This window comes from Saccostrea cucullata, unplaced genomic scaffold (genome assembly GCF_032062105.1).
Source record: "Saccostrea cucullata isolate Sc308-1 unplaced genomic scaffold, CSIRO_AGI_Scuc_v1 ctg12150, whole genome shotgun sequence".
NCBI classification, from domain to species: domain Eukaryota; kingdom Metazoa; phylum Mollusca; class Bivalvia; order Ostreida; family Ostreidae; genus Saccostrea; species Saccostrea cuccullata.
In genome coordinates, this window is record NW_026922522.1 from 1,105 (window position 1) to 20,046 (window position 18,942).

At 33.8% G+C, this 18,942-nt stretch overlaps 1 protein-coding gene, 1 long non-coding RNA gene and 1 pseudogene across 2 annotated transcripts; 2 read left to right on the top strand and 1 right to left on the bottom strand.

The window, feature by feature from the left end:
* Nucleotides 1-967: 967 nt before the first annotated feature.
* LOC134261901 (E3 ubiquitin-protein ligase TRIM45-like) lies at nucleotides 968-2,303 on the bottom strand (annotated as a pseudogene).
* Nucleotides 2,304-5,097: 2,794 nt separating this feature from the next.
* Nucleotides 5,098-6,407, top strand: LOC134261902 (uncharacterized). The gene has a single exon (XM_062744290.1). It carries the CDS (start codon nucleotides 5,297-5,299, stop codon nucleotides 5,690-5,692), a length of 396 nt encoding a protein of 131 aa, XP_062600274.1. The 5' UTR covers nucleotides 5,098-5,296; the 3' UTR covers nucleotides 5,693-6,407.
* Nucleotides 6,408-10,309: 3,902 nt separating this feature from the next.
* On the top strand, nucleotides 10,310-15,016 carry LOC134261903 (uncharacterized). The gene is made up of 3 exons (XR_009990910.1): nucleotides 10,310-10,638; nucleotides 13,502-13,631; nucleotides 14,212-15,016. It is a non-coding gene; the product is annotated as an uncharacterized LOC134261903 (long non-coding RNA).
* The last annotated feature ends 3,926 nt before the right edge of the window (nucleotides 15,017-18,942 follow it).

Sequence of the window (18,942 nt, forward strand, 5' to 3'; positions counted from 1 at the left end):
ACCATTAAAGGAGCAATTACTCTATACTCTATAATTAATGTAAACTGTAATGGGGAAGACTGTTCTCTTTCCGTAGTATCTAAGATTTCGCAGAAGAATTTACTGATTTTTTTCTAAATTGCTAATTGAGAAAGAACACATATGGTAACAACATAAACATTAAAACTCATTTTACGATACTTTATATGTATTTTAGTGAAACGTTCCCGTCACAGATGCTTGGCTTTAGCCCATGAACCCTTTACATTGTAATAAGTTTTAAGCCATAATACAAAAATTACATGCGGTATTCAAATCCGAAGTACGTGAAGTCCCCCCCCCCCCCCCCGGATGATAGTCATATACATTGTTTACAGAAAATGCACTGGCAAATTTTATTTTCCGTACGTTCGTTTGCTACGCTCCTGGGTACCCATATCTTATCCGCATGAATAAAATTTGTTGAGACTTTCACAAAATCTCTGTTACATAACGCTATTGTGACCTCCTATTTTACGTTTTCACCGGAAAAATATTTCGGGTTTCCCATAGCATAACATGGACAGTGTTATTCTTTTTATAACATTTTTATAACATTGAGGTAAACCAATCTTTTATCTGCAACCGCTTTCATACGACTAAATAAAATTTAATGACACTTTCAGAGATTCATTATTACATATTGTCATTGTGCATCTCCTATTTCACCTTTTGATCTGACACTTATTTTGGGTCTCCAAGAGCAAAACATGGATTTTGCCATTACAATCAATTAGGAGGCAGGAATGAGTTCAGTGCTTATGGCACCCCTTGTTTTTTAGAAACAAATTTCTAGCTAATCAGATTCAAAGATAATATGTAGTGGTGTGAAACTAATTCTCTCAAAGGCGTTTTAAAAGTTTAGATGCTGTTGTCGGATGTAATAAAAGTTTTCCTGCCTGATTAACCACCACTACTGCATGGGCTCCATAGTCAGCTACACAGATATCTAGGTTCCTGTTCTCATTGACATACTTACTTTATATACCAGAAGAATACAAAGGTTTTTCTTCACTATCAAACTGAATGGTGTGTTTCTCTGTGGAGCCAGAGTAACCTACAACTTTTGTTTGTTTATTATCATCACTGTTCATGGTTACCAGAAGGTCACCAGAGGAGGTACTACAGACATAGTAAGGTCTCCACCCCCGTAGTCTGATCACTTCCTGTATCTGTTCATTCTTCAACATGTTAACAGTTCTTATATGGGGGTCAGTATAAACTAGATCTCCACTCCTTGTCACTGCTATATCATTAGGTATGTTTCCAGACCTGGTTTGGATTGACTTTGGTGGTTCACCTGTAAGTTGCAAAGTTTCATGATTTTTTCATCTCCACATGTCCAGATTTCATCCTCGTGGAGACAAGAAACACCGTAAAGATTGTTATACCCTGTCTCGATGGTTGTGATGAGAACTGATTCAAAACACATTGGTTTTACTGGAGGACAGGATACAGCTTCTGAGGTCTTCACGCCCATCTGTTGTTATGGATAATGCTGACAGGGAACCAAACATTTGATGGAGCTGTTCTGTGTTGATCTGATTAGGAGAGAAACTTGGTAATGAAACATTGATTTTAGGAGGTAAACTTCTGAATTCAGCATTCCTCTATTTGTATGCTGAGGTTAAGGAGACATCATGATCATTGGAGTCCAGTATTTTCTTTAGATCAAGAATACTCTGCTTTACATAAGCAGTAATCTGTTTAATTTCATTCCCGTGTTTATTGAGAGCAGCCAAGTGTTTTGTTTTCATTTCATCAATATCAGATTTCTGTTTGTTGACAATGATGTTTATTTCTCTGTGCCAGTCCTCTCCTTGTTTGGTAACAGCTGTTGTCAGTTTCTCATACTTTCTATCAAGACGTGCCTTTTCAACATCTATTTCTAATGTCATTTCTTCATATCTAGGATATAAATACTTTTCCAATTCTTGGAGGTCATTTATCATTTCTTCCTTTTTGGCAATGAAATTCTGACTTATGTCAAAGAATGTGTGCCCTTTATGTTTGTCTGATACACAAAAAGTACATACATGGATACCACAATTCTCACAATGGAGTTCACAAGGCTTGCCTTTGTGTGCGGAACATTTATGGAAATTCAGTGTACTTCCCTTTTGTTTGTATGGAACCACTTTATGTTCTTTGGATAAATCAGAGAGATGCTCCCCTACACAGGCCTTACAGAGTTTGACATGACACAAGTCACAGTACATTGGAGGAACAGGAGTCCCACACAGGTCACAGCGCAGGACATCCTGGGCACTGAACCGAGGGTCCATTATATTGGGGGTTTCTTACATATAATGTCTATAAAGGATGAATTAAAAGTCTCTTATTAGAACTACTATATTTTAGACAATCATTATATATTCACATTTATAATTTCACCTTATCCTTGAGTAATTAAAAATATTAATATCTAATAATAATAGAAAGCATCAGTGGGTACCGCTTACTTTATCATAAAACGACACATAATGTTATCACTTGCTCGGCAAATCACTTTTTGAAAAAAAAAATTAAAATACAAATACGTATTTGACAATGAGGTTAATAAAAGGTAAGAAATTACAACCAGTCTTACTAAGTAAAGATTTTTTTTATTGACTTTCACAAGTATACAAAGCAAACTATATATATAAGCAAAGCATATAAACACATATACATATACACGGCAAATTTCTTGGTATATTCATTCGTTTAAAACAGTACAAAGTTCACTTGTAATCATGAAAGTTTTTTTTTTTTTTTTTTTTTAAAATGGGAGGGGGGGGGGGGGTCAGCAGTAGTAGAAAAATGTAAAGATTGAATGACCCCCCCCCCCCAAAAAAAAAAAAATAAACTAAATAAATAAATATCACCCATAGTGGCTACATACCTAATTCTTCAGTTAAGTTGATCTATTTGTGCGATATCGATGGGTATTTAAAGTTGGGATTAACTGAACTTTGTATTTAAACAATAAAGACAATAAGGGTACATTCATTTTATTATGACTATCAGGGCATATATTCTGGTCTGATAAAGTTCTTACTTAATGAAGACGGGTCAGTCAAAAAGATAGCTCATATAAAGAATTGTTTAAATGTTTGTCCATTTCTATCGTACATTTATTGTACTGGCAACTTCTGATGACATTTTAATATTGTCTAATCTACAAGAGGTTATCAAAGCGTTCGTGGACTAGCTCCATAAAATTTAAAATGCTTTTGGTACATCGCAGAATTCTGGTATAATATTTTTTATCTATAGAGTGAATTACATATCCTTAGTTTTTTGAGCTTTTCTGACCTAAATACTTTTATTTTTTCTTAATTAAAAGTATAATTTTATGTTCTACTTTTAATTAAGAAAAAATAAAAGTAAACGAGGCCAAATAATTTCAGTATGCCCCATTCACAACGAAAATATTGCCAAATACTCGTACTTAGATCACTTCCTGGATCGGGCGGGGGGGGGGGGGTTAAGATTTGAACAAATCTAAATCTTCACTACCAGACACAATTCAATTCAATTTATTGACCAATTAATTAAGGGCCCTAGTGGGGCAAAAAGAAAGTACATTGATAACGTTACTTAATGAAGACGGGTCAGTCAAAAAGGTAGCTCATATACATTACCTGGTCCAGGTTCTGTAATTTTTCTTAAACCTTTATACTTTTAGGAATTGAACAAAATTTACTCTGGTCATGCAAAAAATCTACATTTGTGAATTTTCCCCTTTGTGTGTTACAGTGTCTCATTTAATATAACTGAATACTGGTATACGGTATGCAGAGACATAAATTATTTATGTTTCTGACGGTATGTTATTAATTCATTTTTTTGTTTGGTTATTTGCTCATCTTCGTACCAGGCTATATTTGCCTCTGAGTCAGTCCTGATAATAAGTCATCATGCACCGATCCAGGATTACATTTTCATGGGATCAAAGGGGCCAACCCTGCGCAATAAAAAAAATCCAACCCTGAAATTCCTTTTTGAAAAACCCATTCGAGATTCGAGAGTTCGCGTTTTGTTTGTTTGTTGTTTTGTTTTTGTGTGGGTTTTTTTTTTTTTTGTTTTTTAAAGGGGGGGGGGTCAAAAGTCTAATTATTTATTTTCCTTGCGTATAGTACTATTATCTTTTTTAAATATACAAATCCGAAGGAGACATATATGCATGATGTATATTAATATATATGATCCGTCCACTTGTCATTTTTTTTTTGGGGGGGGGGGGCAAGCAGACATAGGGGTTGCACTTGCAAATTATTAGAGACAAGGTTTTTGCTTTATATAAAAGAGTATTGATGAAGCTACACTTATTTGAATCATACCATCGCTTATTTATTTATGACAAGTCCTGCATGTAAACAGTCTACTGCATCAATTTGGGCGACTTCGATTCGTACCCGAGTACGTACTCGAGTTACGTGAGTTTCAATCGAACGACCATAGTTACTACTCAAAATACGTCATATGACCTTATGAACTCTACCCAAGCTAACCCAACCATACAGTAGGATTACTAGAGTTTTGATATGGCGGCGTCGAAAGAAAAACCGAACGTAGGAATTTTTTTTTTACTAAATATTATGTTTAGCATCGCTTGTCGTTATAAAAGGAAACTTCGAAACCCCCTTTCAACATGAACACTTTATGATTTATATGAAAATATGTTTATTTGATTAGATTTTTCAGGCTTACTGCTCGATAACAGCAGAGACTTAAATTCAAATTTGAAACCAAAAAAGCTCAGAGCTGAAAAAGAAAAACATTTCAATTGCAGCAAAAGCTATAGAAAAAATTAACTCAACAGATGATGTCAAAATGGACCTATTCGACCGCCTTTTAAAACTCATAGAGGAAATTCATTTTATTTTCGCTACCCTTCAAACTCATATGAGTTCGCTTGAAAACCACCTGTTTGTGTAAACATCCGGTCATGTGACGTCAATCAAGAGTTAATACTCGGGTATGAATTGAAGTCGCCCTTTAAATTTGTTGTTTACGTTAGTTGAGTATTCCGGATATCATACCTTTACCTTTTAGGTGTTACTCCGTCCCGTCGCTATAGAAGTGATTATGACGCTACTGAATAATAACTTCACACGCCAAATAACACTGCACTCTGGGTTTTAAATCTCCTTTTTTTATATCGATTTGTTTGATTTCCAGTGTTTGATAATCAGGATTACTGCACTTGTAACACCGTAAGTTTGGTTAGCAACCCAGAACACCAGAAAATCTGTACCTAAAGCAGGGGAAACGAGTGTCAAACGGACGGGAAATGCCGACAGCCTTGGACCAAAGGCCGGATGAAATAGGGTTCCCCCATCTCCAGTCATTCAACCCGAACCCGAAAACTCTAACGTGGGAGCGTCTGGAGAACAAACGCCTGAGCAAACTTGGACTGGGATCCAAGCGATATTCTCGCCATTTTCAGCGATTTCAGAAGGAATCCACCACCATGTCGGATCCGCTCCCCGGGCCAATAATAAAAGAAGGAGGGCAGAGCTATGTTATCATCGGGGGAGAGAAAGTGAAAATGAACTCGATTGCCCCCTTTTACACGGAGGAGAAGCCTACGTGTGGATATTTCTTCAGTCGCCAAACTAACAATAAGAAGAAGAAGTTCGGTATTCCCCCCAGTGATCTTGTTAAGTGGAGGTCATTTGTGCAGTAATTGGATCCGCTCCCTGAGAAAATATAAAAACTAAACAAAAATGATTATTAGAACATAATTCTTGCTTCTTATCTATGCGGATTATTCCTATTTTTAGAGCAGATTTTATTTATTTTCCTAGGAGTGCATTCTTTGTGAATACCTGGTTCATTTTGCTTTATTTTTTTTTTCTTGATGTGTGGAAATACAAAACTTGTTGAAACAAATGTGCACACTATTTTGAAAGGAGCTGCTCAAGTGAGATTCTGAATGTTAATTAGTGCTTGTTCCTCAGAAAAGTATTGATTGGAGTTTAAAGCGAAAGTATTAAATCTAATTTTGTGTGTTTTATAACGTGTTTCCAATTTCTTGTTATTGGCCATTGATTATCTAACAGTATTACAATTTTTGCTCGAAACTTGCATTTGTTTTTGTTTTTGTTTACAAATTCTATTTATATACTAACCATGTTATTTGTTTATATTGTCAGTATTACCCCACGCGTGCTTCTATGTACACCCTTTTGCCATTTTTTACACCCTTTTTTCATGTTTATAAAATTATTTTATACTGTATTGCAAAGTATTATTATAAACACCCTATTTTCTGTGATATAGTTGTACATATTAATGATTTGACTGAATTTCACCTCAAAGCTTAAATAGTCAGAGTGTATTTTTTTTTTATTATCATAGCAAACATCTATGTTTCTGAAGAATGTTTAAAGCAATAAAATTAATTTTGCATAATATTCCTCGGCTTTTTGTCCTTGTTGTTCATACAGGAATGCTTAGGTCATCATTAAAAAAAATTTCGTTTGATGTACACTGACCCACATTTTTTTCAAAGTAGACATTTACATGTTAAAGGGTTCATTCATTTATTTCTTGAATTAATGTATAAATTTATTTTTGGTTATCTGATAAATTGAATTTGATTTTTGTTACGAGAACCTGCAGTCTTTGCATTTAAGTATTCATTATACATGTATATACTTTGGATGAGGCCAGATTAAATATTTATTGTGATAAAAATGTTCATTGAAAAATCTTTTTTTATGAAATTATAAATGTTTTAAAGAACACATTATCATGACAATGTCTTTTTCCCTGGAAACTAAAAAAGAAAAAGATTAAAGTACTGAAAAAATAATTGGGTAGGGGTAATCTTGATCGCAGGGTCCACCAAAGTACTTCAAACAAACTATTTTTTATTGTTGGCCTTATTTTTCATTGTATTTAATATGTTCAATTGATACATAATTATCAATCAATTGGACAATTCACAACTTGTGTTGAAAGTGAAATTTATAATGAATTAAGACAGTTGAATAGACAAATTTACAAATTCATACCATATTGTAAGTTTTCTTGTATTATTGTCTCTAAAACAGATTTGAGTACAATTTCTTTTTACAATAGCAGAGATAAGCTAAGTTAAGAAAATAAGTGTATGTGTCTTGTTTATTATACATGACTGTATTAATTCAACACTAGGTTATTGACAGGGGATGGGGGGATTATTTACTGGATGATACAGAACTATCACAGAATCTTAATGTGTTTTGATAAAGCAGATTACTGATTAAATACAACATACAATGAGGGTTTATAAAATAAGAATACCAGGAAAACAAGAAGGTGTGTAGGTATTTAAAATCAAATCAATCAGTACTTATGTCAGACATAATTTTAATAAATACCATAAATACAAAAAAAAAAAAAAAAAAAAAAAAAAAATTCATCAGTTTGGCTCACTGTTCCAAGTTAATGTCTGGTTAGCAGGGATTGGCAACCAGTCAAGTTTTCATCACATTTATTTTTAAAATCTACACAATTTCGGTTAAGTATTATACAGCTTTGCATTTAAATTCATGTATTTATTGTCTCCTGTTTTTAAAATCTTCTTTATTCAGGGGCTTAGACTACATGCAATAATAATTAAAGTAAACTTTGATTTACAATGGGCTTAGATGAAACTGAAATGTAAATATTAGCAAGGTTATAAAAGAATAAATACCTCACTCAAGATGATTTTAAAATATCTTTAAAATGTATACATTTACAATTTGACATGTACATCTATAAAAGAAAGCACTCTGCACATTGTGCTATATATACTCATAAATTATTTCATGTTTCACTTTTTATATTAACTTGAAAATATTGTACACAAATGTTAATCTATAGACAAATCACACAACCAAGAAATAGCTGTCATTAAAACATACATGTAATTCAAAATTGTAAGCTACTTTAGGAGTACTACCATGTATTTAAAAAAAATATTTACACACATTTTAAAGACCCACTCTCCCCGTTCCACTTCTTTTTCCTGACTGTATGTGGTGGTATGAAAAGATTTAAGATTTGAAATGATGAGATTGCTAATAAAAATCTTTTCGGAAAACTTTTTGTGTGATGAACTTTTGTAATCTAAGTCTGTGGAAAATAGCCCCCCCCCCTTCACCTTCCTTGAAGATATGTATAATTATCCAACAGGCCAGGTTTTCCTACTCAAATTTTCATTTTTTATTTTTATTTTTTTTTTGAGATAGAAATACTGTTTCACACACGAATCTGGGGGTGTTTATAGACAGGGCAACCCTCTTTCTCCTCAATATATACACATGTATGGATTATATATTTATTGATTTATAAAATTATCATTTTTTTTTATTTTTTTGTTTTCTAAAATACTAAAATTGATATTCAATTATATGTGTATGCAACGTGGACATAAGGTGTTTAAATAGGTTCTTAATCTGATATCATTAATTAATCTTCTAGAATACACAATGTACAATGACGAAACGTCATAAAAAGGTTAAAAAACAATAATTAGTGCGGTATATTTCATTAAACAAGAGAAACCCTCTATATGCTCTGCCCCCCTCCCCCCTCCTCCGGCCCTCCCCCAGCGTCGGTCTATGCATGTACATTGTACATGTATATTGGAATAGGGCTTCATGCCTGCAATAGTCTGTGCAGAATTTAGTGAAAATATTCAAAAATCAGCTGAGACCGAGGAATGGAGATTCCCTAAATTCTGTACGTCATCGCCTCATTCAGTCGTTAATTCAAAGACGGATCAACTATTGTTATCGATTGATTTAAAGCATTTAACACGTACGCAATCCTCAATAAGATTAAAACACAATGCAGGAATATTTTGTCAGCTAACTCAGGGTCTCTGGAAATCATTGTTCTGTTGGCACAATGCTCTAAAAGATTAAGAGGATAGGTCATTTAAGCTGGCTAGCTAAGTTCAGGAAGCTGTACATACATAAGTCGTTTGAAAAGTTTGAAAGAATACATCTTAATGATAATCATAATTTGGATATCCTCTGCCTAAAAAAGGCCTAATCCATGATTTTTTTTATAAGGGAATTTATATTTTCACTGAAAGAAAACAAACAAAACAAAAGGCCCGTGGGCCACCACACCCATCTGAGAAACTCTGGCACTGCTATTCTTAACCTGATTTCCCCTTTGTAATCTCTATAGTGGCCCCGCCCTACTCCCGGGAGTGGGGGGGGTGGTGGTGGGGGGGTTGAACAGTTAGAATCAACAGTGCCCAAGGATCGATGCTTCCACATAAGTTTCAGCTTTTCTGGCCCAGTGGTTCTTGAGAAGAAGATTTTTAAAGATAACGATTTTTCCGATATATTTCAATGTAAAAATTGGATTCACTATTGTGGCCCCATTCTACCCCTGGGAATCATGAATTGAAAAATTTTGAATTTAGAATCTACGTATACACTACTTGAGGATGCTTACACATAAGTTTCAGCTTTCCTGGCCCAGTGATTGGTTCTTGAGAAGTGGGTTTTTCAATGACCCCATCCTATTTTTGTCTTTTCTTGATTATCTCCCATTGAATAGGGGTCTGCATGGTCCTTCATTGTAACAATTTAAATACCACTTTATCTAAAGATGCTTTGAATCAGAACTGGTTAAAATTACCCTGTGCACGTGGTTCTTGAGAAGAAGTTCAAAATGTAAAAAGTTTACAGACAGACGGACGGACGGACGGACAACGAGTGATCAGAAAATCTCAGTTGAGCTTTCATCTCAGGTGAGCTAATAAAAAGGAAATCGTAAACAGATTTAGATTTAAAGCCACATTTCTTTATATGTACGAGTCTATTTATAAATTAAGAGGAATCTAAATTTGTTTATCCTCGGAGGTGTGGGATCAACTCAGAGAAATCTAATGTTTGAATAAAATGGAACAGAGTCCCCCCCCCCTCCTCTTGTTAAACACATTTACAGCTTAGTCTGTTGGTCAGCAGGTGGAAGACAAGCAGTGAACGGGAGGGGGATGTACCCCCAATATATATCGACTATTATACTTGTACGCCCCGCCGCCCAACCCCCTTTTATTTCATGTTATATGTTAGTGACATTGTGTATTTTCAAAATATGTTCATTTTAATTAAAATCAGCTGTTAGCTTGGTTTTGTAACGTAGTACCTAGAGTTAAACAAAAAGCTGATTATATTAAGGTAGAGACCGATAGCAATCACGTGATAGAAAGTATTCGCATATTTGCACGTGCTTTTTTTCCGGATTCCGGAACGCCGTCAAATAAAAGTCTCCATTTACACATTATTGTCTATGTTACAAGATGGCTGACGAAGCGATCGAGAAATTTCCTCGACTTAGAAGACAAAGTTACCATACGTATTAAATCTTTACGGTTCTCGAAATTGAAGCATCTTCATGAGAATCAAAATAGAAGTGAGACTGAAGCCGAACATGAACATAATTTTTGGTGAAACTACTCCTTGTCCAGTGTCCGCTGCAGCACCACGTGGTTACACCGGCATCGATCTATGCCTGATGTTGTTTTCTGTATAGACATTTTAAATACCATGACCCTACAGATGTTAATTGGTATGACGGAAGAAGTAAAATTTTTGCAGAACAGATTTTTGTATGCTGTGTCCATGTCAGATACATAAGGTAAATATTAAAATTTTACGACTTTATAATATATCGATCATGACTATGGTGCTTGTTTGTTGACGCACAGGTCTGGTACAACCAGTATATTTAGCTTCAATATTACCAATAACCTTCACAGATTTTTTTCCTTCTTAAAGTAGTTTTATTTAGCTAAGAATTAAAACTTATTTCATGACCAGACTCTGACTGTAACTTCTAGAATTGAAGAATAAAACCGGACATTTCGGGTGTCAGAACATGATAAAGGCTGGATTAGTAAAAAATGTAAAGTAATCATACGTATCTGTGCCTAACACACGAGGTGGTTTTAGTTACTCAGATCAAGAAATGGAAAAACATATTTGCTTAAAGCAATATGAGCTGTATCTTTGAGAGTTTTATTTTTATGGTAAAATGTGCTATTATGATCAATTTGTATGTAATTTAAACTTTTATGATCAATGAGCCCAAAATAAAGTTTAAAAATGTTTCAGAAGAAATATTTCTGTACAACCAAATAGACAGTTTTATATATAAGAAATCATTATTGTACAGGACGACAATAATTCAATTTTGCTTCAATCAAAGCTAATAAAAAAAATCCATCGCAAATATGAGCAACAGAAATTTATAAATAATTTATCTTTCTGTCATTAAATTAGTCAGGCGGGTAGCCAGCATTGAACTGAAGTGTACACAGGAAATGGTCGGGGGTCTGGGGGCCGCCCTGAGGCCCCCAGTGGGTCCAGGGCGAAGCCCTGGTGGGGGTCCAGGGGGCGAAGCCCGCGGAAGCTCCTGGATTTTACGAAATTAACACTTAGCTAAGTTATACTTCCATGGATACTTCAGGAAGAGAAGGATAATTTGATCAAATTAATTTACTAATATACATGTATTGGTACACAGGGGCATCTTATCCACTCTGTTCTCTACTTCACATATAAAAATACACAAGGGAAGAATCGAAAGTAGCACACGATTTTTTAAAAAAGTCAAAAAACAACTTACTTGAGAAAAGTTACACAAATCCTGAAAGGAACTAGCGCAAATAATGTCCTAGTACTTATCCAGGCTAAAATATTCCAGATATATCCATCGAAAATAGCTTTTATCCAACTAAAACCCCAGCTTTCTGCACAGTGTGAAACTCTACGCCCAAGAAAAGATAACTCACCCGGATGACAATAGGGTAGTACCCGAAGTCTTCCAATGGCACTCGGAAGGCCTCGGGTACTACCCTATTGTCATCCGGGTGAGTTATCTTTTCTTGGGCGTAGAGTTTCACACTGTGCAGAAAGCTGGGGTTTTAGTTGGATAAAAGCTATTTTCGATGGATATATCTGGAATATTTTAGCCTGGATAAGTACTAGGACATTATTTGCGCTAGTTCCTTTCAGGATTTGTGTAACTTTTCTCAAGTAAGTTGTTTTTTGACTTTTTTAAAAAATCGTGTGCTACTTTCGATTCTTCCCTTGTGTATTTTTATATGTGAAGTAGAGAACAGAGTGGATAAGATGCCCCTGTGATTGGTATTGGAAAAAAAAGTTTCCAAGTGTGACAAGACAAAACAGAGAGGTAATTTAATATGTTATCATTGGAGTAAAAATATTTCAAAATATAAACGAGGGTGTGAGTCTTTTGAAAACCTTTATATTCTGATAGCTTAAACAATGTGAGAGTACTTAAATTCTATAAATTGGTAACATCAGTAAAAGAAGATATTCAAATGATCTATATTTTTTTACTTTGTTCAGTAATTTGAATTTCGCCATTTTTTTTATTTTTTTTATTTTTTTAAATTCTTTTTTTTGTTTATCGATATTAATTCATTACTTCAACGGAAATTCTTGTATAGTCGTCCGAGACCCTTGTAACTTTTTCTTTAGATCAATGTCACTTAGATCGGTTTCCTTCATCAAATATATGTATTTGTCCGAATAATCAGGATTACGCAAATTAACAGTTGAAAATGTTGGTTCAACAATATTTTCTTACTCAAGAAGTGTGGAATTCATTCCATAAAAGACTGGATTTTAACGATATTCTGCACAAAAAAAAATTGAATAGGAACAGTAAGACGTAAAATAATTTGCAAGACAGATACTGCCCCTTTTTCTCCGAATAAATATCTCTCTTTTTTAAATTTTTTTCTGTCTTTTCTTTTCTTTCTTCCTTTTTTTTTTTTTGAAAATAATGTGTACGCAAATGTCAAACATGCAGCTCATATTGCTTTAAATTGTTCAAATGCAGAAATGTATAAACTTTCTCTGCTTTCGATGGCAGATGCTTTTTTATTATCATAACCCCTTTTATAATTGATAGTGGATATTTACTTGTAAATCTTTTGTATTTTAAAATAACAAGCAAATTGTAAAAAGTTGCATTGAAAAAAAAGAAACAACTAATTTTTTTTGTTTTCCCTTATGTAATTGTTTTATGCTCAAAAGGGCCCTGATTATAAACAGATATCGTATTCATAGATTATAAAAAAATATTTAATACTACAGGTGAAGCAAGCTATGAACTAGACAGTGTATTCAGCTTTCTGTGCTGAAATAATGTGACCAAATCAAGTGTCACCTGGAAAGAGGAATATATCAAGGATGTCTTTTACATTTACTCCAAAATAGCCATTGCTTTGTTTTTTTTTTCTTTCAATTTACACTTGCACATGTATCAGGGAAAATCCAGAGTTTTTTTCAAGGGGGTGGTAAAAAGAGGTGTTTTATAATACATGTATAAAAAAAATTGAAATTTATGATTTTTAGTCCTTGTATTTTTTATTTAAACACCATAATGTACATACAGCATTAATTATTGTATACATAAAGAAGCATTTTCTTAAGTCAATAATTTCTCAAAGATCATACTAATATTTCAGGAAAGTTCAAGCCAGATCTGCTATAGCAAACTGAACATAAAGTGGCATATTTGTGTGTCAGGAAACAAGGAACATGTAATGCTGGACTGATCGAGAATCGAAACGGGGATCCCTGCATCACCACTTACATGTAGGTGTTCTATTGACTTAAATACATGTATGGTTTAATATTTGTGTATAAACATATAAAAAGTCATGTTGTAAATTGAATTCAATTAATCAAGTATTTTAATTCCACATATAATAGTTAGGTTGCTAGTTGTATACTTGTATATGCTTTGATGTGTCACTGAAAGGTACATGTTGTTTTTTATTTCCACAAAAACTTGATCCTTTAGTATTACATGTAACTCTTGAACAGTTTGTGCTGAGTCTTTGTATTTCACGCTTATTTTTTTCCTTTAACCCCATGGTCTTGGCCTTAGAGTGTAGCCTATATTTAGAAACTAAAATATTTTATCTTTATCCTTATATACTAGTTTGTTTGATTAAGACAATTCATTAATAATTTCCTTGGGAGCAAAAGTGCCCAGATAATGAGGCTGATTTATATGCAATCAATTTAAAAAAATACATGATATTATATAAATAAGGTATCCCAAAAGTGTTTTATATTCATATAGACATAGTCATAATATATTTGCAATGTAAGAAAGAAGTAAAACATGTATTTTCATTCTCATTGTATTAAAATATTTTGATCTTTTCAGAAAAAGAACTACATGTACCAGAAGGAGACAGTAAAGAGGAACGGACATATCACACCATAAGACGTGCTTCAAAATCTGAATATACAGAATGAATTTTGCTTACTGCAGATCCTTCTGAAAGAACACGTTTGTTGTATTGACATAAAAACAACTGAATTGTCAGGATCCTTGAACATGACGCATTTGGCTGCATATGATGGCAATTAAAAATGCATACGAGTTTACATTGATCTTTGTTAGCTAATAAGACAAAAAGCAAAATAGCAAGTTTACCTATTACCGTACATGTACTGAATGTATTCACTTTATTTTTTTTTGAACTACATCATCAGTTTAAAAAAAGTACAGTAGCACATGTATACAGTTTATGGTGGGATTCCTCTAACTTTCATGAATCTGTTTGCAAAATCTGTACTTTAAAGTTTCAAATTATTACCTCTAATACAATGTCTGTGTTTTTTTTTTTTATAATTACATGATTTTTGTATGTATGTAATGATAACCAAATCACCCAATTTTCCCGCATTTTTTACCATGTATTTAGCTTTTTTTTTTTTAACATGCTTAAGTGTATTTATATCTGACAACTGATGACCAGGCAGTCTTCATTTAACAGTGTAATTCATAACACATTTTAGCTGAATATTTTTAGGTCACCTGAGTAAACTCAGGTGACCTATTGCTATCTGTTTTCGTCCGTCGTCGTGCGTCGTGCGTCGTGCGTTGTGCGTCGTGCGTTAACATTTGAACATTTTCAGCTTCTTCTCTGCAACCGCTCAACCAACTTAAACCAAATTTGGTATAAGGCATCTATGGGTGAAGGGGAACAAAAATTGTGAATTTCATGATCCCTGCCCCCCTGGGGCCTGAGGGGTGGGGCCAAAACCACTAAAATTAATGCAATCTTTAAAAATCTTCTTCTTTACTCCTGGACATCAAGCAGTCAAACTGTTTGTATTATTGTAATCAGCATTAAGCCCTCTACCTAAATTGTGAAATTCATGGCCCTTGGGCTCAGAGTTCAGGCTCAAGGGTGGGGTCAAGGTTGGCTGTTTGAATGTTGAAAATGCATAATTTATTATATCTTTTCCTTCGAACTCCCAATTTTCAAGAAGGGTAAATGTTTTATGATTATATTGAACAATGAGTTCTCAACTAAAGTTGTGAAATATATGGCCCCTTAAGGTTCAGGGTTGGATCATGTCCCAGGGTCGGACTAATTGAAAATAGGTTTGTAAATAACTTTGTAATAAATGAAAATGTAATTAAAAAAATGAAATAATTTTTCTATATTGTGATGTGAAAGCAGTAAAATTTATGCATGAATAGCCTTCAACACTGTGGAATGAATGACTCCTCGGTCTTCATGGTCTTGGGTCCAGGCCCCAGGGCAGGGCTAAGTCAAATATGGACAGTTTTGGATTTTTAAGGAGCATTTTCGTCACAATGGAAAATAAAGTTGTATGTAACAAATGTTTATGTGATGTTTTTTGTTTTTAAACAATATCTTTTATTCATTCACGGAAGGAAGAAAACAAGTGTAATTTTTTATTGCGACAGTTTGGCCTAATCACCCGGTGTTTAGGCCTACCATTAGAAGAGTGTTGGTAAAATGGGTAGGCAAACCCGAACCGGAGCAAATAAAATAACCGGGTCTGGTAGCGAATTTTACAAAAATTCTCTCTTAATACTTTATCAAAATGGAACTTAAATTATCAGATTTTGTTTGTTAGGTTTATTTGTAATAATCGCTAATTTGGATATTGAAAAATTGCGGTCAGCCCCTGTTATTAATTTTACCGCGGCCCGGGTTCGCCAACCCATTTTACCAACACTCTCATATTAGTACGTCCACGCATGCGTGAAAGCGATCGTCTGGAGGAAGCATCGAAGACTTGTTTGAGTGTCCTGAATTATTACAAAATTTACGTTTTTTTCACAGGTCTAGGTTTGGCATTTCGAACGGTGGGTTTGAGTGTTACGGATTTTAGGGTTACATAGTATGGAATATTACGTGCTTTTTCGAATACATCACATTCTTTTTGTTATCCATTACATTCGTTTTAGCTTTGTTATGGGTTATGGCTTATGACGGAGAAGCAGCAGCACCGAAGGAAACATTCGTTCGAACGGTGTTGAATTTGCATTTTATGTGGAGTAATAAATTATGTACATAGATGTCTATTATTATTTGTTATTTTTACGTATTTTGTATTAAATATAGATTGAAAAGGTTAAATCTTTGATTGAATATTGTTCCAAGATTTTTACTGGCAACTGGAAGTTTCGTCCCACCCTATTGACGATTCGAGCAGAGACTTCATAAGTATATGGTTCATTCTTATATTTGTGTGTATAATCATAATTTACATATCAAGTATTAGATGGAATGTTCTATCGTTAACATGAAAAAGGTCCTACAAGGGTGTGTCACCAGATATAGTAAGATTTTTTTAAATAAGTATAGTTGCTTTGATTAAAGTACTCAAAAAAAGATGTTCATTATTTTGTCAGTTGATTCTTTAAGTTTATATTTTTCAATTCATTTATTCCTGCACTTGGTGGTAACTTGATGGTTCGCACCTATGCAGGGTTAGCCCTGCACTGTTTTGCACCAACTCTGTTTTGGGCTGAGATTGTTCACCCCATATTGTTTCACTCAAAATACTTAAATGTGCTCCTGAGTTAATTTCATTTAACAGCTGTTAAAAGATATTTTTTTTTAATTCAAGAAGATGAAATATTTGAAGCAGAGACGTAAATAATTTATGTCTGTATTTAAAATTATGAATTATTTTAACACAATGCTAATTCTAGTACTGCCATCTAATTATAGGTAATTATTGCTGGCATGGATTACCCAACGTCAATCAACAATATAATTATAAATGATGTAAATAAATTTTCTCCTTATGATCTGGTTGCACACGATCCACTACATTTGGCATTGCATATTATTAAGTCATGAATTTGAACACACAACATACATTTATATCATATATTTGAAAAATAATGGACCCAAATGTGATTGAATATTAACTATAAAACATGGGATGTTATGCACTGATATAGGCACGAACCATCTCAGCGTGAAACAGAATCGGTGCAAAACATTCAGGATTCCACCTGGCTACTAGCAAATAAGTATATATTTAAAAAAACACTTAAATAAGTTGCAGAGTCTCAGAGCAGTTTGGCAAATGAAATTACTGGTATGCTAATAAGTATGAGTGCAGGACAAAATTAACTCTCCAAATACACAGCTTACAATATTAATTCAATAATTGCTTGTATGAAAAAATAAACTTATTATTTCCAGAGAGTACTTGCAATTTTATAAGGTTTATAACATTACGCAATGTTACTCCTGTCTAAAATATAATGTCAATGTGAACATATGTAACTGCTTAGTACGAACATGGATATTGTGAATTCACAAATATAGAGAAGTTATCGTGGATCCCCATTTATATAAATTTAACAAATTTCTCACATGGATATAACGAATTAAGGATATAGCGAAGTAAAAATTTCATAGGTCCCATTGACTTCGTTATAACCAAGTTTTGCTTTATTAACAGAATGAATTTTTATGCCTCCGTAAACGAAGTTTCGGGGGTATATAGTTTTTGTCGTGTCCATCTGTCTGTCTGTCTCTCTGTCTGTTTGTCCGCAAAAACTTTAACCTTGTCCATAACTTTTGATTTAGTGGAGCTATGACTTTCATATTTCACATGTGTATTCCTTGTGACAAGACCTTTCTTTGGGTACCACCAAATTTGACCTTTTGACCTTGACCTTGGGAGTTTGACCCACTTTTACATGAAAATTTTAAAATTTTACTTTGGCCATATCTTTTGAACAGTAGACACCAGGACATTTATACTTCACATATATAATGTTTGTTGAAAGACCTTTCACTGGATACCAACAACCTTGACCCTTTGACCTTGACCTTGTAGATTTCCGTACTTGTGAAAAATCTTTAACTTTGGTCATAACTTTTGAACGGTTAGGGTTAGGGCTTTCATACTTCATATATGTAATCCTTGTGAGAAGACCCTTCATTGGATACCAAGAACTTTGACCCTTTGACCTTGACCTTTGAGATTGACCTACTTTAAAAAAGCAAATCTTGACCCTTACTTTTAAAGATTAGAGCTAGTGCTTTCAGACTTTACTTATTTGATCTTTATGACAAGACCTTTCATTTGATAACAATAACTTTGACCTTGACCTTGGAGTTTGACCTACTTTTTAAGAAATTGTACGTTGACCATAACTTTTGAACAGTAGACACCAGGACATTTATACTTCACATTTGTAATGTTTGTTGAAAGACCTTTCACTGGATACCAACAACCATGACCCTTTGACCTTGACCTTTTAGATTTCCTTACTTGTGAAAAATGGGGACATTAACATCACGGTCATGCAATTACAGACAGCAGGGCCTACTAATTTTAGAGGTCGGGCTATCATAAATCTATACTGCGTTAGCCTGTCACTTGCTGTGAGGCTAGTAAATCTAAAATGAAAGTATAGGTATATTTGCATTGACTGAGTTTATGAAATTTGGTACTGGTATTCAGATTTATCATAAGAATATCTAGGTGAAGTTCTGTTTGTGGTACGATCAAGTCATTTTTGACAGTTATGCGGAAAAGGGTGGCATAAGTGTTTTACAAACTTTCTAGGTATCTTTGTTTTGCCCCTTGATTTTGTAGAAAT

Bases quoted from the DNA above. Each gene is read 5' to 3' on its own strand.
- LOC134261902 (XM_062744290.1), top strand. From the start codon at position 5,297: ATGCCGACAGCCTTGGACCAAAGGCCGGATGAAATAGGGTTCCCCCAT.